We start from the raw sequence: 26,292 nt of genomic DNA on the forward strand, positions 1-26,292 counted from the left end.
CTTTAAAATATACCATATGGTTTAATATTGTTATGTTTTATAGCTGTGGAAAAAAATAACTGAATGATATTTGGATGTGCACTGAAAACCTTGAAATCACCATCTTTTAATTTTCAGTTCTAAAATAACAATTTTTTTAACCTGCTAACAGAGACCATGATTAGATCCAAACTCCGGAAGTATGATAATCTGTGTGTGTTGTCATGATCTGTTTGGATCTCTCAAATTTACAGTACAATGTATTCTGTAACTTAAACTTTATTTAATGAGCTCATTAAAAATAAATAAATAAAAAAAACACCGAAACATAAAAAGACATCAAACAATAGATAGATACTTTTTGTACAGACTTGCCCAACACATTAACTCACTAATTCATTATTCCATTAATTCATTAACTCTCTAAGTCACACATTTTCTAATTCGTAACTTGTCTATTAGCAGAATAGTTACTGAGCTGCTGGTGAGAGTGCTCTTTCTTCCTCCTCTGTCATGGTGCGGTTGTCCCCTGTATCATGCTGGCAAGCACAAAAGCCTCAGTAGTCCGGTTGCTGTTGGATCTGCTTCAAAAACTTTAGGGGTAAGCTGACAGATTTATACTTTTCAGCTCGCAAGTATGGTCTGTAGGATTTCTGCGAATTAGCAGATTCTGAAGAAACTGCTCAGGAGTTACTTTGCAAAGATGCCCTTGTCTCTTCCTGTTCACTGTGTTCTATATACGTGTTGCTCTCACTTTCAAGATGATGGCACTGCTCTCAGTATACATCAGGTTTTAGCATGAGCTGTGTGTTCATTATTATCACATTTTGACTTCTCTTTCTTCTAAGCATTTTCCAGGTCATTCTGAATACACTAGCTTCAGTTTCTTCTAATACTGTCAATTTATTTGCTAGTGTTTCAGTATCAAATTAATTTAGTTCTCATACCAATTTCACCCAACAGAGTTTAAATAGTATCTCTTTTAGTTCTGTGTCCTAGTGGTCTATTACTTTGTAGCCACCAGTTTTAAAGTGGGTCACTAGAATCAGTACAATTTTTATCCCAGGCAGTAGTGTGCATATTGGTTAAGTTCAAATGTACATTCATTGTCACTAATTTTGGAGCCATAATCATAGGCTCCTGTACATCATGGAATTGCATGAAGGGAAGGGTACTTTTATTAATAACTTATCTGGATTTTTTTTTTCTTTTTTAAGATACACAATCAGGAACAAATGGTATCTTAATTTTGTCCGTCTATATTGACTTGCCCAGCAATTATTCGAGTGTTTATAAAAAAAAAAAAACAAACCACATGTATTATTTTCTCATTGTTTAGAGCTAGTGTAATTATTGGTGACTACTAGTGTATGATTACTTGTCTTACATGTCTGTAGTACCCATTTCAGTCTTGTCACAACCACGTACAACTTCACGTCCAGTGTTATTAATATTGGTAAATTCAGATAAACTTTAGATCTTAGGGTTAATGTAACATTATCATTTACTGTCAATACTTGTCCTTGTGGTATTAAGATGGTATTCCTCCTGTAAATTGTTTTAAATGTGGTTTATGACTGATCTGCAATACCTGAGTTTTTCCATGGGCAATGTTAAAAGGCAGAATCTGTTAGAGACAAGTTTTGTGTATACATTCCGGTTCTCAGTGTTGCCAAGGTGATATGGTAAGGCCACATTTTCTGCAAGAGAAGATGCTCAGGTCTTGGACATAATCTAAATCTCAGCTATTGTTAACTCGCTCCCTTTAGTGTCTACAGCATACCATACTCCTTTTTCTTTGTGAAGGAGAGTGACCCAGATAACCCATGAATTGGATGTTTAACTGCAGTCTCATTTCATGGATTTCAAATGGGTTTTACTTCTGTTCTAACAGGAATTTGAGCAGCTACTATTATGAATTCCTTACCTATGGTACTTCCCAAGGGGATTTGTCACTTGTGTAGCCAACTTAAAAGTTCCCACAAGTCAGATCCCCATTTAAAGTGTTAATAGATTCACTCCTATATATCTGTGGTTTAGTAGTCCATTCCATCAGTCTACTGTCTCATTACTTTGAGGTTGATATAGTAGGTGGAAAATCCACTATACAACATTTGAACCACACCAAGCTTGTACTACTTTATTCTTAAAATGTTATCTGCTATAAGGCTGTATTTCTCTGGGTAAGGCAAAAGTAGCAAACCATCAGCTTAAAGCAGCAACGTTTATGAGACCAGTGTTACCATAGGCAGGGTGCAGATTCCCTATACCACTATTTCTGCTCCTGTAAGGATGTCTTTCCACCCTCCAGGTGTTTGTTCTAAGGGATCAAAATAATCTATATACTAAGTTTCCAGATTAGTTTACCTTCCCTGAAGTTGGTAAGATGTCAGTGACATGCTGTACCATTGTTTGACAAAAATGATGTGAATCTACAATATGTTTTGCCAGACCTTTTACCACCAAGCGTCCTCTCCTCACAGCTTGTTGGAATTTTCTAGCCAGTGGGCAGAACCTCTAAGGGCAATGTCTTACTAGTTAAAATGAGCATTACAACATGAATAGGCACACATATCTTGATCTCCCTTTCCTGAGTTGATGACTCAGTAGTGAGCAGTCCTTTGTAAACAGCCAAATTTTCGGTGAGTGACAGTCTGTTGCTCCCTAGATTCTTTCCATAATGAGCCCATAACCCCTGTCCATCCTCTCAAAGCCTTCTTCCTGTATAGGGGTTTGTCGATTGAAGGCACAGCTACCGAACTCACTGAAAAAAACTGAGTTCAGTGAACAAGTATTAATGTGGGGGAAGTGAAATCAATCTTTTCTCTCCTGGTAATTTTGTTAACTGTGCCACCAAGGGTTAGTACATTTCCCTCTTCCCATAATAATAGCCTGTAAGAATAAATAACGAGCTCTTCTTTTGCATGTTGGTGTTTAGGATCATTAGGTAAATAAGCAAAGCTTGCAATATAATGAAATGTGTTTTAAACCTATATTCCTTGTAGTGTTTGCCAAATGTCTGCAAATTCTTTTTTCTCTGAGAGCCACTAGATCTCCTTCTCTCTTTCTGTCCCCACACCACTCACATAACAGAATGAATGTTGCTTCCTATATTTTGTGCATACTTATTTTGGATTATTCATTGAAGAAAAACTACTCTAAAAGGGATTCTCTATTACTGTATTGTTCCTCAATTGTTAAGAATGAAACTATCAAAAGGGTTCACCAGACAGAAAATCCTCACTTTCATCTGGTTCCCTAACTTTATCTTATCTTTCATCCAATCATCTCTTATTAAGTAATAACCATCACTGAACTTCATCTGCTATGCTAGCTAGTCTGCTGCTGCAAACTCAAGCTAACAACTTTAAAACTAGCTGCAGACAGGTTGTTTTTTTTTTCCTTAGTTTTCAGACTTGTGAAATTTTTTTATGTTTAGAGGTCTGTACCTGTAACAGTATTAACACATAGCTTTCTTGTCTTGGTTATCGTTAACATAAAACTTAGAAAATGTTCTGGTTCACCTCTTGAACAGACTGGCAATATACAGATAGATGAGAGTTTTCAAAGTTCAATGTAAATATGTGATGTTTTACAGTGAATTACTTTACTATGAGGTGGTCATACACCAGAGAATTTATTTTTAAAGTATCTCTGTAACTACAGGGATGAATAAAGGTTCAGTAAAAACCGATTCAGTATTATGATAGTTTTCAGTTAAACTTGTTATCATTTCATCAGTGCAGTATTTTTGAGAACATGAAAGATCAGACTGAAGTTGGAAAAAGAAAAAAAATGCCTATATTAATCATCCCTGTGGAACTGTGAGATTCTGATCATTTCGGGCACTTTTATATTAATCAACACTTGTAAATTTTTTTATCTATTTGCTTCCTTTCGAGGATTTTTATTTATTTATTTTTAAAATAGATACAAGCACAAGTCTTAATCATTCACAGCTGAAATAGAATTCCAATCACCATTTTATCAGAGTTGCTCTACAACCCTGTAGCAACAGAGCTGCTGTATTCAGGTATGGATGTTAAACTAGATGCATAGGAATATTCATCCTTGATGCTATTATCGATATGCTTTAACACTCACAAGAATTTATTGGATTTCTGATCAAATGAAAATGTGAAAAATATCTGCAGAAAATTTAAACACTACACTAAAAGGTCCAATTCTGGGTGTTCTAGGATTTTTCTAGAAAAAAAAAAAAAAACAACAACATATAGATAGATAGAAAGATAGATAGAAAGATAGAAAGATAGAAAGATAGATAGATAGATAGATAGATAGATAGATAGATAGATAGATAGATAGATAGATATCACAACAAATTGTGGCAGTTTAAAGGGTAGTTCATTTGCTTTCATCATGCATGGTCATAGAGGTTGACTAACCTGACAGGTAGGTTTACCATAATGGGCAGCACGATACATGGTAGTTTTTTGCCAGGAAAGAAGGTTTATAAGCAAAACCTCACTTTAGCCAAAAAGAGATTCCTGCCCAAGCCTTTCTTGCAGAGGAGGGCAAATTTTCTCTAGTCATCAATGAAATACATAGTTCTCTTTCAGTTTCATATAATGAAGTCAAATAAAGTGTTTGAAATATAATCTTGTATACAATATATAAATTGTTTTACTTTGTTCATAAATGCTTGACTGATGCTCTCTGGATATTACTACTAGTTATACAAATTAAATGCCATCTCTAGTGAAGCTAAAAAATTACTAGCTCTGAATGCTACATCTTTTTGATCTGATTATTTAACTGCTTTTACTAAGAGGAAATCTACCTAGTCAAGAACATGTAGATGCATGTGTGAAAAAGGAGGGGCTATCTTCTCAGCAGCAGTGCAGCACAGCACTTCTGCAAAGCAGAAAATCCTGCTTTCATTAATGTCAATGGGAAAACATGTTTATACTTCAGTTAAACCAGGGGTGTATGCAGAAGACCTGTGGATGTTTCACTCTAAAATGGAATGGAAATTCAACAAAGTTAGAACAGTAATGTGTTTAGTTTTTTTTCTTGAGGTTATTATCAAATTAATAAAATCAGAATAAGTAATGAATCATGCTTCCCATATTATATATATACTTATGTTCTCTCTGGTCCTAAATGTAATGTTAAATTATAAGGCGTTTCTTAAATTATGAGGCCACCACTGTACCTTGCTGACTAATAAAAAAATAAATCTAACAGACTTCAAAGAAACATTGCACTTTTGTACACCTCTGTTTTTAGTAAATGATAAAACTTCTAACGTGAACTGCAGAGAAAGAGTCCCATGGATGAAACAGAGATCTTAAAAGCCTTCAGTGAATCATGGGGTCCAGTTGTGTTTCATTTTTTCTTGTTTTTGAGAATTTGGCTTCATCACTACCTCTGTGCAATATTTGATTGTCTACATTGTGTGCAAAGGAGACAGAATGAGACATTATGTCTGAAAACAATGAAAGCTACTGATAATTTGTACATATATCAGGGTGAAAACAGTCTACCCGACCAAAGAAAGTTTGCATGTGTTTCTACACCGTGAAATATCAAGATACTTCAAAGCTGTATTTCCAGTTCAACAATTATGGATTCAGGTCTAGGCCCCTCAGTGCTGTCTTTCTATTTGAAAAGAAAGAAAGGAAAAAAAAAGAAAAGAAAAAAAAAAAAGAAAGAAAAAGGAAAAAAAGAAAGCACACAGTGAAAACAGTGCCTCATTTTTCGGGCAGTGCTTTTTCAATAATTGTTTCAAACTGTAAATTATCCTTGTTTTAAAAATAGGGAAATTTAAGCATGTATTAATGATTTGCTATTTGACTTCTGTCAAATGAAATGAAACAGGACTGAATCATAATGCCAAGACTATCTGCTCTTCAGTATTTTGTTTACTGCATTCTACATTTCAACTACAGATGTTAACACTAGTTGCTCTAACATATAAACATGATTTTTTACAGATGGACATTGGAATATAGAAGCTACTTTTTTTTCTTTAAACAGTTTAGTCTTCTACTGGAACAGCATAATTTTTAGGAGTTTGTTTCGTTTTGTTTTTTTCCTTGTTAGCAATTCCTAGTCAAGTAATAGTTGTGTCTGTTCATGGTGTACTCAAAAACTATTGCATAAAATATATTTTGATAGCTATTTCTTCTGGATGAAGCAAATTTCTAAAAGATTAACAGTATTATTAAGTTTATGTCATTAGCTGTAAAATAAACTACTGTTTCAGCTTATTCATGTAATTTGAGGGAAGATAAATTAATGTTTTTCTTTTTCTTTTGTTTTAGGAGTGAAATTAGTTTGTGAATCAAACCCAAATTTAAACTCTGTTCAGAAACTAATGGAAGAGATGCAGGTTTTGGGGACCCAAACAAGACAACCTTATAAATTATCTGGGGATTGCTTACCAGTTGGCCGTCTGTGTAATTCAAATCTGTCATCTCAAAGTTTCTACCCATGTTCATCTCATTACCCATATATGTATAAAAATTACAGCAGTGACTGGGAAATTTTTGAAGCAGTAAGAATTCGGGAACTGGAAGAAGTCAAAGCCAGAGCTGCCCAAATGGAGAAAACCATGCGTTGGTGGTCAGATTGTACTGCTAACTGGAGGGAAAAATGGAGCAAAGTTAGAGCAGAAAGAAATAAAGCCCGAGAGGAAGCACGACAACTGAGAATCAAATTAGACAGTGTTGCAAAAGAACTGAGTATGCTTAAAAAAATAAATCAAGATTTAGTAAGTGAGAAGGAAAATGTAGAAAATGTAGCTACTTGCAAAACAGAATTCAGTTGCCCAGAATTATCTTATATTAAAAAAGACCTAAACCAGTTAACATTTCTGGAACAAGAACCTCGGGAAGTACTGAGCAAAACCAACAGGATTCTTGGAGCAGAAGACACGAAGAAGGTAAAGAATGGGGATTTTTTTTTAGTTCATGAAGAAGTGTGAAATGATACATATGTATCTGCAAATGGGATGTTTTAAGGATTTAGACCAAAATTCTACCTGATCCCCTCAACAGTAAAACCACTAATATAGAGAAATCTGGAAAACAATACCTTTCAAGTATGGCTAAACATTGAAGTAACTCTCACATCCAATAACTTAAGAGTATTGTTCTGACTCTAATGTTTTAAGGTAACAGATTAGCTCTGTTGTCTGAATTCTACATGTTTTGTGTACCTTTATTTTTTTTTTTCCCTAGCCTTGAAAAAAGAAATGTAGGTTCCTGGCTTCTAAAAATAGCTTAAGTCTCCCTTTACAAAGCCTCTGAAATGAGGGAAGAGGTGAGGCAAATTCTTCTGCAAAACGGCAAGATTTTTATTTGGTGAGGAGTGCAATTAAGTTGTTAAGCAGAATTAAGAATCAAGTTTGGGCATGGCTTAATATGGTTGGCTCCTAGTTCTATACAAAAGAACTAATTCATCAAAATGAAACTATTTGCTCATGTTTTAGCAGTTTTAAGTCTGTGCCTTGTCCTGCATTATATAGTCATCATAGACAGCAACCGTGTAAAAACTATACATATTATTTGTCTGACAGATAGCAATCACTGTAGAGGTAGGAATTTTTTTTCCTACATTGTAGGAAAATGTTTTTTTTTTCTACATTGTAGGATGTAGGACATTTTTTACTTCAATTCAATGAAAATTATCATGATCTTAGGCCTGAATGTATAATGTTCAGAATATTTACTCACTCAGTAATGCACATAAATTATATTATATTCCTGTGAATTTTCAAAAGAAAATCACCATAGTATTAGTAGTGAGAATAAATTTGGTAAAAAAAAAAAAAAAAAGCATGCCTTTCGTATTTTTGGGCAGACAAATGGGCCATAGGAAGGCAAAAGTATTTTAACTGTTTATCTTTCTCTTTAGTATAAAAGAATTTAATGAAAACTGAAACTTTAAATATGAATGGAAAATTCTTATCAGGAGGTTCTGAGGTTTTCTAATGTAGATTTCAGGTATTCTTTTAAAAACATGAAAGGACAGAGTAGCATGAAATAAAACTGTTGGTAATCTGCTAAAATGAGATTAGCTTTTAAACACAATTCATCAGAGATGATAGAATTTAAATACATTTCTAAAGAAAATTAGTGTTTATAAGAGATATTCAGTCTCCTAATTAAACTATAGTTTATTTTTAAATGATGTTTTCTAATATTTTAAGTTATGCTCATGTTTTGTATGCAAAACATGTATCTTCATGCCCTTGGTTTCTGAATGGGATTCAAACTGATATGTTGCAGAGGTAACTTTATAAAACACTTGTGTAAGTCCATCACATGCTTCAACACGACTTTAGAAGTTTTAGAGTTCTTAATGTGTAGTTTCTTGTCTGCATAAATTGTATTCCTGGTTTTGGTAGTTCTAGATTCTGTCTTCACTGTAGCTATAGACAACTAATGATAATTGGAATCTACTTCTTTAATAAAGATCCATTAGAAATATTTGGATATGAAAGTTGTCATAACAAAATGACAGTGATCCAACTACAATGACTTTTTTGCACATTCTGTCCATATACAATGCAACTGTACAAGATGTTACTTATTCCTTTTTTTCTCCTTTGTGGCTTAAACATCTAGAAGAGCCTTGGTAGGCCCTGCTGAAGTTATGTTAGACTTTTCCCTTCATTTATGTTTTTCTTGTATGTCATATTTTCTGTTTTCTCAGGATGTAAACTTAATCAAAGATGAAGGCAATCACAGTAAAAAAATCACTCCAAAGCCTCCTGATTCCTTTTTCAATGGAATTCCAAGCATCTCTTTGGAGGAACCTGAAAAAAGTTTGGATAATTCAGCTAAGACAATAGAGAATGATTTAATATATGTTTTGCGCTCGCATTTGGCAGAGATGCAGAAAATCTTACAGAAGGAAAGAGAGTAAGTGCAACCAACCCAGTCGATTCTGTGATTCTGTGTGAAAAAACATCTTACCTGGGGAAATCTCTATTAAAACCAAAAGTTTTTAAGACACTTTCTAAACCAGATACGGTGATGTTTGCATTCATAGCTCATATGTTCTCACTTTTAAGCTTTATTAATTGCTATTTACAAGGCTTCGATAAGAATCTTGAGAGAAATTTCAGTATAAGGATTTTTTTTCTTGCTTAAAAGTGTTGAAAATCAATGTTTCCATGATTTGTAAACATTTAAAAATAGTATGTGGCTTTTCTGTCATTTAAATAAGAAATGCTTCATGCAGAACTGTTAAAAATGTACAACAAATTTAAAAAAATACACTTGCTAGTGGTTTTTTATCAATCCAGTGATTTCTAATGTGTGTTATACTCAGTTACTGGCATGCATTGTAAAATTTAATACATTTTCATATACTCTAGCAGCAGACTTTGAAAGAGTCTAACTGCAGAATGAGTAAGCCCATTTTTTAATTAAAAGCACATGAATACAGCTGCAAAATGCTGTTTATCTTAACCTCTTCACCTGTAGTAAGGCCTACATCAAAAGCAGGTAACAGAGGAGAATAACACATGTATTGTATGCTTGTTGTATCATATCAAATTTACCTCACATGAAGAGTAAATGTTCATTTTGGTGGCCTAAAAATATCCATATGTTGATTATACACTATATTCCAGCATGTGATCTCTGTGTTGGTAGGAATTCCTGGATGTTTCATATAGATGATCAGTATTTAGCAAGACTGAATGACACCAAAAAGGCTTTCCAAGGGAACACATAGTTTGTGACGTATGATGTATGTAGCAGGAGGATTCAAGCACTATGTGACTGTAGCGTCAAAACCAGCTGAAGTTAATTAGAAAATGAAAAGGAAGAAACTGCCCCATCTGTTTCAAATATATCCAGCACTTTCAGTTTAGAATGTATTTCCAGTCACATTTTTTTCACAATTGTCCTGTAGATGCCACAAGTCCAAGGTAAAAAACAACAACAACAAAAAACAAAACAAAACAAAACAAAAAAAAAACAAAAACAAACAAAAAAAAAACCCACACAAAACCCTTTAAATTCTTAACTAGTATTTACTGTGTTCTGTTATATGAATTAGATAGCTGTAGAAAACATACAATAATTCCAATAATCCTTTATTTGAATTATATTACAGCAGATAACCAGAAGACTGTTTTATCTCATTAAAAAGGATTTAAATGCAAAAATCCCAAAAGACTAAATTTTCCATCTTGTAATGGTATTTCATGTGAGTTAAAAACCTCATGCCTCACATATCCATTTTCTTCTGGCTGAAATATTTAAGGTCAAGGTATTTCATTTTTCAACAGTGATCACAGTATAGATACATGCATATATAAAACTTTACTTTTAGAAAGAGGATAACTTTTCAACTCTTATCTTTTAATCACTTCTTAGACAAAATAAATGATGGTTATACCTCCTTCTTTTGGTTTGTCTGTCCATGTGCTTCTCTAGCCAATTTGTGACTGTACTTCCAAGAGAGAGAATTGGCCATTTATCCCTAGATATATACTGACTATGGTATACGGTAATAAATTTACTGGTACATGGTAAGAACTGGGGCATGTCTACCCAGTGCAACACATGACAGTGCCACCCTCAGGTAGCAAATGCTCACAGAATAGTCATTTCCATGTAACAGTGGGCACTGGTGTAACAACCCCCTCTCTAGGTGACTTTGGGCAACACTTCCCATGTTCAAAGATGTTCTGTAAGTAGAAAGTATGCAACTTAAAAGTACGAAGCAATTATTTTTGGTCGTGCACACAATAAATAGTTAGAAATAATGTTACTAGGATAAGCCTTAATGTAGGGACCAGTTTGTTGAGACAGCCTATGAGTCATTGTTGGGCAGGCTGTCACTTGCCAGCTCAGAAAGAGTTGATCTGCACTGCTTGATGGAATGGGGCTTCTTCTGCTGAGTCTCCATCTTCATATTCCCAGTTTTTCCTCTTAGGGTTTTATACATGTTCATTTTACCCCTGGATCAGACGGCTGCTAATAAAGACTATCTCAACAATCTCACCCGTTTGCATTTTTACTTTTCTTATCTTGCATGGCTCTTGCTTAAGTACTTTCTCACAGCTTCTTCCTCACAACTTAGCAATTTTCCCAGTAAACTTGAGCCAAGGACACACAGCTGTTCTGCATCAAAAGCAAGCTTGGATCACAGACAGCTTGGACCTCAAGGCCAAAGGTTACCTTGGCAGTCAGTATAATCTTACTCATACAGCACAGGATTTCTCAGCAGTTTTTTGGTTCACATTCAGTTCTCCAGAACTGTGGCCACATCCCCTCCAGAGTCAAGTTAGCTCATGCAGATCCAGTGTTTGGACTTACTCCTGGTTACCTGACAACTCTTTATAAGATGTTTTGTTTCTTCACCTTGAGAGTACCTATGCTTTTTGCATTCTGTTTAAAGCTAACTTCAGTAAACTCAACCTGAAGCCAGGGATCAGGCTTTGAAAAATATATAAAGAAAGGAGCTCTAGAAATAAATAAATAAATAAAAAGAGCTTAAAGTTTATGTTTTGACTTTCAGAGAACTTCAGGGTGGGATCCACAATGTAAAATCAGACACCAAAATCCTCTATTATACACCATGGTTTATATCAAATGCACATTTGAAGTCCCATGACATAAAGGGGAATTAAAGACCTTATGACTTGTTCAACACTTTAAAGAATCATTTGCCTAAAATAGCTATCTTTACTCGTCTTTCGGATCAGTGGTCTTATCTAAATGTCCTCTAGTTTCAAGATGTTAATTTGTTTCCTTTTGAAAAAGTCTGTCTTTGGTCTAGAACCAAACATCCAGAAACTACACTGGTAATTGACAATATCACAGAGGAATTGCTTAGGACTGGACGGGTAGACTTAAGCAACGGAAACAGGAGGCTCTATCTGAGCAACAAAAATGACCTTTTTACTGTGAGAGTGAACAAACACTGGCATAGGTTGCCCAGACAAGTTGCCAAGTCTGCATCCTTGAAGACATTCAAAAGCCTTCTGGACATGGACCTGAGCAACCAGCTCTAGATGACCCTGCTTTAGTTGGGGGGAGGAGGGGTGGGCCAGATGACCTCCAGAGGTTACTTCCAACCTCAACCATTCTGTGTAATTCTGTGATTTAATTAGATAATGAATTAAAATAGATTACTACAAGATCCATTAAAAAAGCTCTAATCTTGATCTTTCGTTTAAGTAGTAGTAAGCTGCTTCACCAATCTCTGCTATGTTCTTTATTCCACTCTTTGTTTTATTTATTCAAATAGCAAACTTTATGTAGTCAGGATCATCTGTTTCATTTAGTAGTATCAGAGGTACCTGAGCTGTAACATAAAATAAAACCAGTATCTTCTAAATAAGCACTACATACTGGACATTCCTCTTTTCCTTTTCAAATTAGACCATTTCTAAGGACTTCAATGTATTCAGTAAAGTCAAGAGACTATTATTCAAAGCATTAAAATGTCATTTTTCATGCTTTCACTTTCTACTGTATTAAACATCCCTTTTAATTATTATTTTAGTTCCCCGATGAAGTCATAATACCGTCCCACTGAGATATCCCATTATTTTATAAGAAAAACTATCCAGTTGATATGCCTATCTTAGATTCTTTACATATATCAGAACTCATCTTGCTCCACTTTGCTTTGTGATTGATGATGTTTATTTTATTACCATAATGTTATGGGAGCCATAGGTGCTTATTAAAGTAACCTCTGCTGTATGCTATATCTATGCAGAAAAAAGAGATCCCTGGTTCAAGAGCATTAGCTTTAGTTATAAGAGAAGAGAGAACAAGATGATACTTCACTCAAGTGAATCACTTCATTAATGTAGCTGACATTGCTTCCAGGACCTGAGCCCAACCAGTCAGTGGTAACTGTTGGTATCTCTGTGCAGGCCTGCTGTATGCTGCATAGACATGCCCCAGACACACCTCACCACTTTGCTTTAATTTGTTAAAATTAACAAAGTTGTTGTGGAAGGTTAATTTTAAACAAAATATTCTCAGAATGCAGCTATAGTCAGCCTGGCAATAATATCTCTGGTAAAGAGATTGAGAAATTCTATTAGCCTCAGAATAGACAATAACTAAGATGGCATATAACAGTTTCTTTAATTACCAGTATTACAAATTTCTTTTCTGCTATTTCAATATTTTTGTCTTTTCTGGTGTAGTAGCCCTTAGTACTTAAATTATCACAAGACTTACAAAATGTAAAATTTTAATCTCCCAACGTAATAGTATTTATGTGGTTTTACTGTTTTGCAGATTTAAAATTTTTTCAGCATCCTCACTTTATGGGCTGTATACCTATGTTTAAGTTTATAGCTAATGGAATATTCCAGAATTTTAAACTGTGATTTAATTTCATAGAAATGTTAGAAATATAATTTGAAAGCTTTTATCTATAATTAAGAATTTTTTCATTCACTTTTAATTGTGTTCCAAATTCTATTTTGTTGCAAAATTGCAAAATGAGACATGTGTGTTACACAAATTTAAAATGAAATTATGAAGGAATTTCATAAAGAGAAATTATGAGAAATTCATTCTTGTCTTTGGAACTTGGCTAATAGTGTTTCCTGTGAAGAAATCAATGAGTTTTTAATTGGTCTCAAAGACAAGAACATCTGTAGTGCCTCTGCTGCTACATGTTTCTTTCAATATTTTCTAAATGGCTGAAAACATTTTAATTGGCTAGAAGAGGAGTAAAAGTAAATATCAAAGTTCATTGTTTCATAATAGAATACCTTTCTCCAAGGAATCATTGTTTGCTTTTAGTGGATTGTGTATCTTAAATATTTTTCCTAAATGTAGTAATGGACTTCATGCTCAAATAGCATTCCAGAGGCAAATGCTTAATGAGGGTGTAATACTTCTGAGCTAAATAATAGATTTCCCTAAAATTTTTCTAGCATTTCCTTTCATGAACAATTATTTTTTGGAAACATTAAATATCTATAGCATCTTTGGTTTCCGTACTGTCGACATACTGTATACATTTCTTCTGTGTGTTTAAAATAATCTTCTGTCTGTATCCAAATAAAAGTGATACAGTACCTTTTCTCTGAGGATCTTCACTAACTCATCATGTGTTAGGCAACTTGATTCCCTAACTGAAGTCCATTTTCAAATTTTCTTCAGTTTATCCCCAAATTTTATTTCATGTAAAATTTTAATTCTATACTACTGGATTTCTTTGATCTCTTTTGCTATTATTTTTGGTAAATCTCTTGGAATAATTTTATAATTATAATATAGGTTTTCAATAAAAACCAGATATATGATTGATAAAGGCAGCAAAATATAGTAAACTATGAAAAGGAAATTCAAAGTAATTTGTTGTCACCTTCAAAAATATATAATGCTGACTTTTAAAATACTTTTTCAGAATGAATGTTTTTCTGGAAAAAGAAATGGAAAAGACAGAAAATGAATTATTTCTTTGGAAATGGAAATATGAAGAACTGAGACAAACTAAGCTGGAAAGCCTGAAACAGGTATGTTAGCATGGAGTAAGAAATAAAATTCAGACTTCTGATTTCTTGGGTTGTAACTAAGAGTAAAATCATATCTAGGGTTTATCAAAGTGATAAATCAACCATTTTTCAACTGTTTTCCCCATAGACTGGTGCAGAGGGTCCTGCCAAGGGTGGGTGGAGAAGCCCAGGCCTGGTGCAGGGGTCACGTGCTACCATGGTGGCACTGGTTCTGGAGAGCTGCAAGGGTGGCACTAGGGTGATGCCATTGTCTCACAGGAAGGGACTGGCTGGAGGAAGCAGGTGCTGGTGCTCCATCCCTGTGTGTGATGAGGGTGATGGCCCTGATGTAGATGTTGCAAAGATGAGGTTCTTAGGCACATGGCTTAGAGGTGGACTTGGCAGCAGTACTTTAATGGCTGGACTCAATGATCTTAAAGGTCTTTTCCAACCAAAATGGTTCTATGATTCTATATACCGTGAACCATGGTTAGGGTCCAGCTGGGCTTGTTTTCAGGCAGAAAGGACCCATGTGGGGCAAGCAGGTGTGTGGGAAAGCCCCATCAGTGTGAGAACGTTGTCCCTGGGCTACCAAGTGGGCATGGTGGGGGTGACAGTTTGGCAAAGAGGGGGGCAGCACCCTTAGAGGTGGTGGGGGCATCCTGAGATCTAGGCTGTGGCCAAGAGAGGTGACTTCTGTTTAGGGAGAGCCAAGTGCCCATTCGGGTGATGCTGAGGGAGAGCTGCCAGGTCTTGTGCACAGATCCTGCATTGCATCTGTAGGGAGTGGTGGCTTATCAAGTGGTTTGCATGTGGGAGGGGGCTGGAAATGTGCTGATGGCAGTATGAGACACATCAGCAATAGTAGTGGGTGTTCATGCCTACAGTATATGTATGCTGGTTGAGGAAATATGTTGCCTCTTTTCAGCTGCAGGAAGAAGCAAACAGGCTGGGCAGGCCCAGGGAAGACAAAGGGGAGACTAAGAGGACATTCCCAGGGTCCCCAGAGGTAAGACGGTCTGAACCACATAGGAGGGGCAGCCAGAGACTGAGATTACTTGTGAGGTAAATAGAATCCTGTAGTAGAAAGACTGGAAACGTATGATTTCCAGCAACTGGAACATAGCTCTTTTTCCATATACAGACCCCCAGTTGCAGAATAGGTTCGACAGTAGCAAAGGAGAATAAATCTATGATTGAGGAGTCGTCAGAGCCAGCTTTAACCTGAACCATGCACTCAGGAGGAAACAGTGAGAGAGAGACTCTGTCCTATGGGGACAGAAACCCCTGTGTTCCCCACTTGCTTTTTTGAGAGTTACATTGCTTGCTGTGGGCTTGGATCCAGAATGTTTCAGAGAGATTGCTGAGGTCTGCCCAGTCATTTGACTACTGTTCCCTACTGCTTATGCACATAGGCACCAGCAATACTCCTGGGGCATATTGGGAATGACCACACAGCTCTGGGCTTGAGGTCACAGGGGCTCAGGTGTTGCCTCCTTCATCCAACAAACTGGCCAACCTAGTGAGGAAAGCTTTGAAAGAAGAGTGATGGGAGTGGGAGATTACAGCCCACAGTAAGGTGATAAGTGATGTTCAGAGGCAGAAAGCTCAGGCTACAGGCTGATAGGAGCAAGACTTCATGAATGACAAAACAAGGTGAAGGGATTTGTATCTCAAGTGTTGGTACAGAAATGCACACATCCTGGGAAACAAGTAGGAAGAATTAGAGCCATGTGTGGCTACAGAGCTACAGTATTGTTGGAGCAATTAAGATATTGTGCTAAGTTCACACAACTGGAGTCCTGTGAGGGACTTCAGGAAAGACTAGGAAGGAAGGGCTAAAAGGATGGAAGTTACCCTCAACTCTATAAGCAGTCAGACTTTCTGAGCTCTCCTGGGGGATGGGAACTTGTGGCTTAGTATCAGAGGAGAGGCCAGTAAGTGTGACATTGATGTGGGAGTTTGTTAGAGATCACCTGATGAGGAAGCAAATAAAGTCTTTAAAGAACTCAAGTTTCTAAGCTGCAGATCCTGGTTCTAATGGGGGACTGACTGCACATTTGCTAGAAAGACAACTTGGCTGCTTCAATCAAATAGATTTCTGAAGGGCTTCAGAAATAATTTCTTGTTGTAGATATTAAATGAACCAATCAGTGGTGATGCATAGCTGTGTCTGCTCTTGACTAGTATCAAGAAAACTAGTTGGGGATGTGATAATGACTAACGTCCTTGTCCATACTAACTTTGAAATAGTGGTGTTTGTCATCCTGAGGGAAGTGAGAAAGGCAAGCACCACAGTACAGACTCTGAATCTAAGGAAAGCAGGATGTTGGCTTAGTCAGGGAACTGTTGGATAGGATCCCATGAGAGACAGCTCTGACTGGTAAAGGAGTTCACCAAAGCTAGTAGGTCTTGAAGTGCAGCCTCTTCCAAGTGTAACAAAGGTCTGTCCTAATACTCAGGGTAGCAGGTAGATGTGTCAGGAGACAGATTTAACTTAGCAGGGAACTTCTGGTGGAGTTCTTGATGCCAGAAAGCAATATACTCTTATAAAGGAGATAAACAAAGAAAGGAGTAATTTAAGAACATGATCTGGTTATGTAGGAACAGTGGTAGGAAGGAAATGTTCATTTCAACCCAGGTTCATGAGTAGAATACTAAGAAATATTTGCATTGAAGCTTTCAGGATTTAGCTTTCAGAACAATAGGTTTAGGAACTCTTAGACCAAATAAAACTCAAAGTATGCATTTGTACAACTAAATATAGATATAGAATTTAAAGTTTCCTATAAATGTCACATCTCAGATTTGGAAATAATCCAGGAAAATTAATTAGCTTTCTTTTCACATTTTGGAAAACTTTACAAGTAGTCTATTAAATTTCAAGTTCTAGTTATAAGGTGGTGCATACAGAAATGGAATTTCTTTTATAGATTAATATCCACAGCAACAAATCAACATTTTTCTGTCATATTTGAGTTCCTTCAGATTTTAGCTTTTTATTTTCTGCTTGGTCATTAAGTAGGATTTTAACTTGTCATGCTTCTGCACAACAGAGGAAGTCTAGATTTAGTTAATTGTTTTGGTTAAGAAATGTAGTCTTTATGTTTTATGGCACTGTCAGCAGGAATAGAACACTAAGAAGTAAAAATCTACTGAGAAGAGCTTGTAGATGGATAGATTCTAATGTTTATATATATGCATGTATATACACATATATACGTGGTGGTGTTTTTTTTTTTCTTGGGAACGTGCTGAATTGCTTTAATTAATAACAGGAAGTAATATTTTGAGCGTTCTGTTTGTTTTCAGAATTTATAGGACACATATATCTAGTTTTTAAATTACAGGAAAACATTGGTCTTGATTCTGACTAATGTGAAATTACATCTGTGGGGTCTTTTGTAAGTGAAAATTCTTCATTGAAAAAAGCAGATCTTGTGTGTTGGTAATGAGTATGTGTGAATGTCACTTACTATATATTACTGTTGAGAAGTGGTTACTGGAACACCACACAAGGTTTTTGACAGGAAAAATATTGAAAGTGAATTTAAGAAAAGCACAGACATGTACTGGGCTAAGCATGGAATCTGATTCATATACATACTTGCAATATTAAATCACAAAGGAATTTCTAGATTTATGACAGATTAATCATTATCTCTGCATTCTTTTCATATCCTTGACTAGGCATTTTCAGTTTCAGTTATGAATAAATTAATCTGTTATTTTCTTTGGTAGATCACCTGACAGCCCCAATGGGAACGCGTTAAAAATGCTAAGTTTGCAAGTGGCAATGTCACTACAAATTAAACCATTTTTAGCAATGGTTAGGTCTGCTAGCTTTTCGGAAGTCAGAAATTTTGTGTAAAGTTAGATGCTTCACAGCTGACAAGATTTCACTATTAATACTTTCAGTAACTAATTATTTTCTGTTAAAACACAAGTGTTCACTTAGCTTGGAACAAACAATATGAAAAGCCTTGGTGATCTTCATGATAATCTTTCTTAAACTTGATGCAAAAAATGATTAATTCTGCATCAATTTGGAAATTGTAAACAAGTTTTCAAGGTATTGAATTAACTTTAAAAAGTTTTAAAGGGGCAATTTATGTTTGTCACAACTACGAGCATTACATGTAACTTTGTGTGATACTGGTGCTTAATTTGTCCTGTTTAGGTCGTAAATTAGGCCATTTTAACAGATACAACAGGAAGTTACATTTAATGTTGAAGCAGATTATTTCTTTTTCCATTATAAAAATTCTGCTCTCCCACTAAATAGTGAGGTAAGAAGCTAAGTTTAACAATAAGAAGCTTATTGTTCAAATCTTGATTGATGTTTAACAGCACTCTGTTTATTTGCAAGCAGTCAAATGTTGTCTCTTTTTACTGCACACTCTTCTCTTTTTCTAAGGACACTCAGAATTTCTCATTCATTTAGCTTCCTCTGACCTTTTTTAAATTTCACGTATTCTTTCACTAGAACAGTTTCAAACCAAGTCCTCATCGGCTGCTCTTCTCAAAGATTACCTCCTCACTACAGATTAGGTTCCCTTCAAAGGGACAAGTGTAATTCAAAGTATACTGCATACAGTCCTAAAATTACATTCATGCCTCTGAAGGCAATGGCGAGGCTGATGTGGCCCCCAGTGAAAATGAGTTTCACACCCCTGGATTAGGTTTTAAATTTTACCTTACCTGGGTGACTACATGGTGAAAAATGTGTCTTGTCTTTCTTTAGAGAAGTAGTAAACTAAGGCTTTGTCCACCAAATATTTTCCCAGGGAGCAAAGAGGAAGGAACGTGCAGTGTCCCTGCATTACATATTGTGTTAATTGTAGAAAAACTGTGTTGTACTACCTAAAGCCACTCTTACAAATTATTGTGAATTTGTGACCTGACAATACTGTCAGTATCAGAGATCACTAGATACATTTGGGACTTCTGGAGAGACCTATTTACGAACTTGTTATGCAATATTCGGTCCATAAGATCACATCTTAAACCAGGATATATATGTCTACTTTCTTAGCTGTCAAAATTATTTTGTAGGTACTGTCTAGTTAAAAAACTCCACTTCTAGGAGAGCTTGCAGCTCTTAGTGGGATACTAAGTCAATTACTGTTTCCTATGCTTTGCTTTTCACATATGTTACAAATGATCTAGTAACAACTGTAAAACATTTTGTTGTTCTTAAAAAGGGCAAAGCAAATGCTCAGTACAAAATTACACCTGCATTATTGTTGTGTTAGCATGAGAATCCACAGAAAGGCAAAGATTAAGTCTGTAAAACCATTCAATAAATAAAGGGTGTTGATATCAGATACAATTGTTTTTAAAGTAATCTTTGTAAGAGAAACTAAGAAAAGAAGAAGAAAACTTTTACATCAATGACATTTCTAGTTGAATGTCCCTGGAAATGGGCTATCCAGTTTTGTCAGATACAGCTTAGTTTACAGATCAGTTAACGAACTTTACAGTCTGCGAGGCAGAAAATGTATATCTGAGTTCAACTAATTAGGTCTTTGGACTCTTCATAAAACAGAGTAAATCCTCGGTGTGTTGCCCTGATGTTTGTAAACACAGAACTATAGTTCTGCAGACTATTAAAGTTGTAGGTTATTTAATCTTATATGCTCATTTAATCTTATAACATACATAATAAAACATTCTCATTTAAATTCTTTGCAAATCTTTCTCAATATTTTATATGTGACTTAATCATTTCTGAAGGATGTGCTTTTCGAGTGGTTTAAAAGTTAAACAAGATGGACTATTTACAAAGCAATTTTACATTATAATGAAAACAGTGAAAAAATGCATATACTGCTATATTCCACTGGTGTGCACTGTAGACTTACAAATACCACTACAGGCAGTGACTTCTGTGTTGTTTAAAATAATTTTCTGATAGCTGAAGTACAGAATGTGGCCTTATTGTACATTGCTTACTGTGTTGGAAATGAGGGAAATTCATAGCCCAGTATGTGGAATAGGAGGCAAAAATTACAGTAATTAGTACTTAAAGCCTGTTTGAATGTCAATATCAAGAGAAGTATCATCAGATGAAAAGTAACACACGCTAAATTAGCATTTTATATCTTTAAGCAGAGAGCAGAGGAAATATCTTTCAACATCTTTTAGAACACATGCTTTCTGTTCTCAATGTATAGATGTTCTATCCTGTATATTGTTGAAATCTATACATTGTTAGTTAGGTGCATTACTTTCTTTAAGAGAACTGTAACAGTTTCCTGTCTGTTGCTACTCAAGTGGAGGAAACTCCACTGAGGCAAGTGAGGCCTCTGGATGTCCCAAGTCTTCTATTCTTACTGTAGATATTCAAATGCTTGTTTGTTTGTTTGTTTGTTTGTTTTTAATAGGACAGCCTTTTTGGAGACCCAGGTTGCTAGCAGTTAGTTCTTGTTAAAGATTCTGTATTATTTCCACATTCACATTTTCCAGAAATGTTTATTGTGAAATTACTTTATAGTGTGAAGATGCTACAGATCTGCTTGCCTGTAATTGCTGTTTTCATTCACTTAGTATGTACACAAATTAGAAGTAGTGATACTCTGATAATCTTACAGGAAATTTAGAGACATGTAGTAGGAACATCTATTCTGTCACACACCGTTTGCTTGACCGTAAAAATTCATTCTGACTGTCCCCTGAATCCTGTAGAAATCATAAAAATTACCAGAAATAAAACAGTAGCCTTAGTGGCTATACTGGCTACTGTGATTTGCTCTGTTTAATTACAACCTAAGATAGACAGAAATATTGCATACTTTGGTGTCCCAAAAAAAATTTCTTTTATGATTTTATAAGCTACGGAATAGCCAGTATTCTGTCTGAGTGAGCTAAAGGAATCTTAGTAACATTTAAACATTTAAACTAGGTTTGAAGGGGGAAGGGATTGAAACTGGGCTCTCCAAAGATCAGCCTAAGGACAAAAAGCCTGAATTAAGAGTGAAATCAGCAGCCCACTTGAAGTGCATGTACACTAATGCACGCAGTATGGGCAACAAACAAGAGGAGCTGGAAGCCATCGTGCAGCAGGAAAGCTATGACATAGTTGCCATCACAGAAACGTGGTGGGATGACTCGTATGACTGGAGTGCTGCTATGGGTGGCTACAGGCTCTTCAGAAAAGACAGGCAGGGCAGGAGAGGTGGAGGGGTGGCTTTATATGTTAGAGAGTCTCTTGACTCTGTTAAACTTGAGGTCAGTAGTGACAAGGTTGAGTGCCTGTGGACCAGAATCAGGGGCAAGTCCGACAAGGCTGATGTCCTTGTGGGTGTCTGTTATAGACCACCCGACCAGGATGATGAAGGAGATGAATTATTCTACAAGCAGCTGGCAGATGTCTCAAAATCGACAGCCCTTGTTCTTGTGGGGGACTTTAACCTGCCAGATATCTGCTGGGAGCTCAATACTGCACAGAAGAGGCAGTCTAGGAATTTCCTAGAGTGTATAGAGGACAATTTCCTTCATCAGCTGGTAAATGAGCCTACCCGGGGTAAGGCCTTGCTAGACCTACTGTTTACAAACAAAGAAGGGCTGGTGGGAGATGTAGTGGTTGGCGACCGCCTGGGGCATAGCGACCATGAAATAATAGAATTTTCAATAGTTAGAGATGCAAGGAGAGCCACCAATAAAACCTCTACACTGGACTTCCGGAGGGCAGATTTTTGCCTATTCAGAAGTCTAGTTCAGAGCATACCCTGGGAAACAATGCTTAAAAACAAGGGGGCCCAGGAGGGTTGGACATACTTCAAGCGGGAGGTTTTGAGGGCACAGGATCAGGCTATACCAGTGCGCCGAAAGGCTAGCCGACAGGGAAGACAACCGGCTTGGCTAAACAGGGAGATTTTGAAGGAAATCAGAAATAAAAAGAGAGTTTACAGACTGTGGAAAAAAGGGCTGGCTACCTATGAAGAATTTAGGAAAATAGCTAGATCGTGCAGGAAAAAAATCAGGGAAACAAAAGTGCAGTTTGAAGTTAATTTGGCCAATTCTGTTAGGGATAATAAAAAGTCCTTCTTTAAATATGTTAATAACAAAAGGAGGGGCAAGGAAAACCTCCATTCTCTACTGGACTTTGAGGGAAATATAGTTAACAAAGATGAGGAGAAAGCTGAGGTACTTAATACCTACTTTGCCTCAATATTTACCAGTCAAACAGATGGCCCTCAGGATAACTGGCCTCTGGAGATGGTTGACAGGAATAGGAAGCCAAATAGTCCCCTTGTATTCCAAGAGGAAATAGTTGGTGGCTTACTGAGCCATCTGGATCCTCATAAGTCTATGGGACCAGACGGGATCCATCCTAGGGTGATGAGGGAGCTAGCAGAAGAGCTCGCCAAGCCGCTCTCCATCATCTTCCAACAGTCTTGGCTCACTGGGGAGGTCCCAAATGATTGGAAACTGGCAAATGTTACCCCAATCCACAAAAAGGGCTGCAAAGCTGACCCTGGCAACTACAGGCCTGTCAGCCTGACCTCGGTGCCTGGCAGGGTGATGGAGCAGATCATCCTGAATGCAATCACACAGCACCTCCAGGATGGACCAGGGATCAGACCCAGCCAGCATGGGTTTAGGAGGGGCAGGTCCTGTCTGACCAACCTGATTTCCTTTTATGATCAGGTGACCCACCTAGTGGATGAGGGGAAAGCTGTAGATGTGATCTATCTAGACTTCAGCAAAGCCTTTGACACTGTCTCCCATAATATACTCCTTCAAAAGCTGATAGCCCATGGCTTGGACAAGTGCACTCTCTGCTGGGTTAAGAACTGGCTGGAGGGCCGGGCCCAGAGAGTGCTGGTAAATGGGGCTGCATCTAGCTGGCGGCCAGTCACTAGTGGTGTCCCCCAGGGGTCAGTGTTGGGTCCAGTCCTGTTTAACATCTTTATTGATGATTTAGATGAGGGGATTGAGACCACCATCAGCAAATTTGCTGATGACACCAAGTTGGGGGGCAGTGTCGACCTGCTGGAAGGCAGGAGGGCTCTGCAAAGAGATCTGGATAGACTGGAAAAATGGGCTGATTCCAATGGGATGAAGTTCAACAAGGCCAAGTGCCGGGTCCTGCACTTTGGCCACAACAACCCCCTTCAGCGCTACAGGCTGGGCACAGAGTGGCTGGAGAGCAGCCAGACAGAAAGGGACCTGGGGGTACTGATTGACAGCAAGCTCAACATGAGCCAACAGTGTGCCCAGGTGGCCAAGAAGGCCAATGGTATCCTGGCCTGTATCAAAAATAGTGTGGTCAGCAGGACAAGGGAAGTGATCCTTCCCCTGTACTCTGCATTGGTGAGGCCACACCTGGAGTATTGTGTTCAGTTCTGGGCCCCTCAGTTCAGGAAAGATATTGAGGTGCTGGAGCGGGTCCAGAGAAGAGCAACAAGACTGGTGAAGGGACTTGAGCACATGACCTATGGTGAGAGGCTGAGGGAGCTGGGGTTGTTCAGCCTGGAGAAGAGGAGGCTTAGAGGTGACCTCATCACTCTCTATAACTACCTGAAGGGAAGTTATAGTCAGGTGGGAACTGGTCTCTTCTCCCAGGCAGTTAGCAATAGGACAAGGGGACATGGGCTTAAACTCTGCCAGGGGAAGTTTAGGCTGGATATTAGGAAGAAGTTCTTTACGGAAAGAGTGATCAGGCATTGGAATGGCCTGCCTAGGGAGGTGGTGGACTCACCGTCCCTGGAGGTTTTTAAACTGAGATTGGACATGGCTCTTAGTGCCATGATCTAGTAAATGGGCTGAAGTTGGACCAAGGGTTGGACTTGATGATCTCTGAGGTCTTTTCCAACCTAGCCAATTCTGTGTGATTCTGTGTGTGTGATTTGATATCAGAATTTTCAAATATTGTTAGGCAATTTTCTGAAAACAATACCTGAATTATTTAAGTCGAATGACTTAATAGAGTGGAAGCCCAGTGTTGTTAATTATCCTGTGATAAAATCTCATTATTTTTAGATTAGATCTAGAATTTGGAGTGTTCCTTCCTGGGCTCAATCCTTCCTTTGTTTGAGAGGCTAGTGTGATTTTCAGACTGAGTGAAACAGAAAGCTGATGATACCAAACATTTGACTTGTGGTTTGATAAAAGTACTGAAAAATTACTTTAGATATACACATTTCACTTTTATGTCTAAATTACAATGGCTTACAAAAAGTTTGAGAATAAGGAAAGAATTCTAGAGCATTGCTTAAGCAAGAATTCTTGTAAAGCATTAACTATTCTTTCCACTGTTTTTGTAAAACAGATGCCAGTTTATATTTAGTGTTATCGCTGGAAATTATATACTTAATGTGAATGTTTTTCCTGTCTAACAGAAAGTATAATTTGTGATGGTGCATAAAATCAAGGTTCCATTTGCTTACCTATTTTCCTACAAATGTAATTTGGAAAGTGCTGGAAAAATCTGTTTCATTGGCTTTTTTTTTTTTTTTTTCCTTATATTAGCTTCTAACAAGATATTTAAACTGTATTGAGTTGTACTTCCCAATATTTCCTGGGTCTTAGTTACGTGTTTGGCAATGAAAATACAGACCAAGACCAGGAGTGTTTATTTAGTGGCATTCTGTTACAACTGAAAGATGAAAACTCATTTCTGTGAGGAAATAACTTTAGAAGAACTATATGTGTGCATACTGAAACTTACCTGTGCATACCGCTTTTCTATGAAAAGCATACCACACCAAAGCTGCATAATTTGTAGAGGATTGTTTGGCCTGCTGGTCTGCCACCAGCAAGAGGTATAAACTGGTGAGGAAATGTTTTGAAGGCAAGAAAGGTATATAACACACACTTGTATATATGCACTTCTGTGTTTATATACATGAAGCAATCTTTGACCTAGAGGTTGGCATTGCATTTTTAGGAAAAACAGTTTTTCATCGCTTAGATGGAGAAGTCCAAAATGATGAGAAAATTATTTGTTAATAACATATTTGTGTGTTCAGTTCAGCACATGACTCTGTACAGAAATGGATTTTTTACAGTGTATAGTTTAACAAAAATCACCCCTAAAATATTTTATGGAATATGTATAAATATTCTGAATTTGCTTTTCAGGATTATGTTTGAGTATTCACTTATTTTCTTGTTTAAGTAAATGTTTTTGCTAGTAGACTTAGTTGTTATTCATTCACAAAAAAAAAAAAAAAAAAACAAAACTTGGTTTAAAATAAGCAGTTTCTTTAAAAACAAACAAACCCGTAACGAATGAAATGTAAGAAGTGTGAGAATGTACAAAATTGAATTTAATGCCTGATATGTTAAAGACATTGAATTAAAGATACAAGTGTTTTGTACCTAATGATGTAATTGTTTTTTGTCTATCCTTATACAAATAAGTATAGCAATGCGTCACTAAAGAAAAAACAACAACAAAAACTATTTTGGGGGATGTTTAATCAGGAAAATAGCCTTAAATCTTTCTTTTACTTAATGTTTTGAAATAAAATGCTCTTTCCTAGGCATGACATTTGAGCTTTCTACTAAAAAAAAAGCCAAACCTGAGCTAGCAATCTCATCACAATAGCTGCTTGTCCACTTTCCCCTTTCCCCCTCGCTAAATAGGGGAGAGAATCAAAAGCGAAGGGAGAGGCTTGTTGATTGAGATAAACACAGTTTAATAAGACAACCAAAAACCAGTAATATACTAATATATAAAAAAATAGAATATACAATAAAAGATACTCAATGCAATTGCTCACTAAGTCCTTCCACACTGACCAGCTATTCTCAGGAAGAGAGGGAGCACCCTGGTCCCAAACAGGTGATCCTGGGGGAAGAGAGAAAAAGACAGAAAGGCCCAGAGGCCACTGCAAAACAGCAGG

General features: G+C 36.7%; 1 protein-coding gene across 9 annotated transcripts in view; it reads left to right on the forward strand.

Moving 5' to 3' along the window:
* The window catches only part of CCDC102B (coiled-coil domain containing 102B), a 161,437-nt gene that overhangs the window by 9,907 nt on the left and 125,238 nt on the right, over positions 1–26,292 (forward strand). For 5 of the 9 annotated variants that reach the window (XM_071804279.1, XM_071804282.1, XM_065831455.2 and 2 more), the window contains exons 2-5: positions 6,267–6,886; positions 8,662–8,870; positions 14,350–14,458; positions 15,366–15,446. In XM_071804279.1, the coding sequence (XP_071660380.1) occupies positions 6,267–6,886; positions 8,662–8,870; positions 14,350–14,458; positions 15,366–15,446 (1,019 nt within the window). Of the gene's footprint in view, positions 1–441; positions 581–3,909; positions 4,013–6,266; positions 6,887–8,661; positions 8,871–14,349; positions 14,459–15,365; positions 15,447–18,178; positions 18,556–26,292 lie in introns of those variants that run through there. The other 4 variants (XM_071804280.1, XM_065831456.2, XM_071804285.1 and 1 more) reach the window with 4 other exon arrangements.

This window comes from Patagioenas fasciata, chromosome 2 (assembly GCF_037038585.1).
Source record: "Patagioenas fasciata isolate bPatFas1 chromosome 2, bPatFas1.hap1, whole genome shotgun sequence".
NCBI classification, from domain to species: domain Eukaryota; kingdom Metazoa; phylum Chordata; class Aves; order Columbiformes; family Columbidae; genus Patagioenas; species Patagioenas fasciata.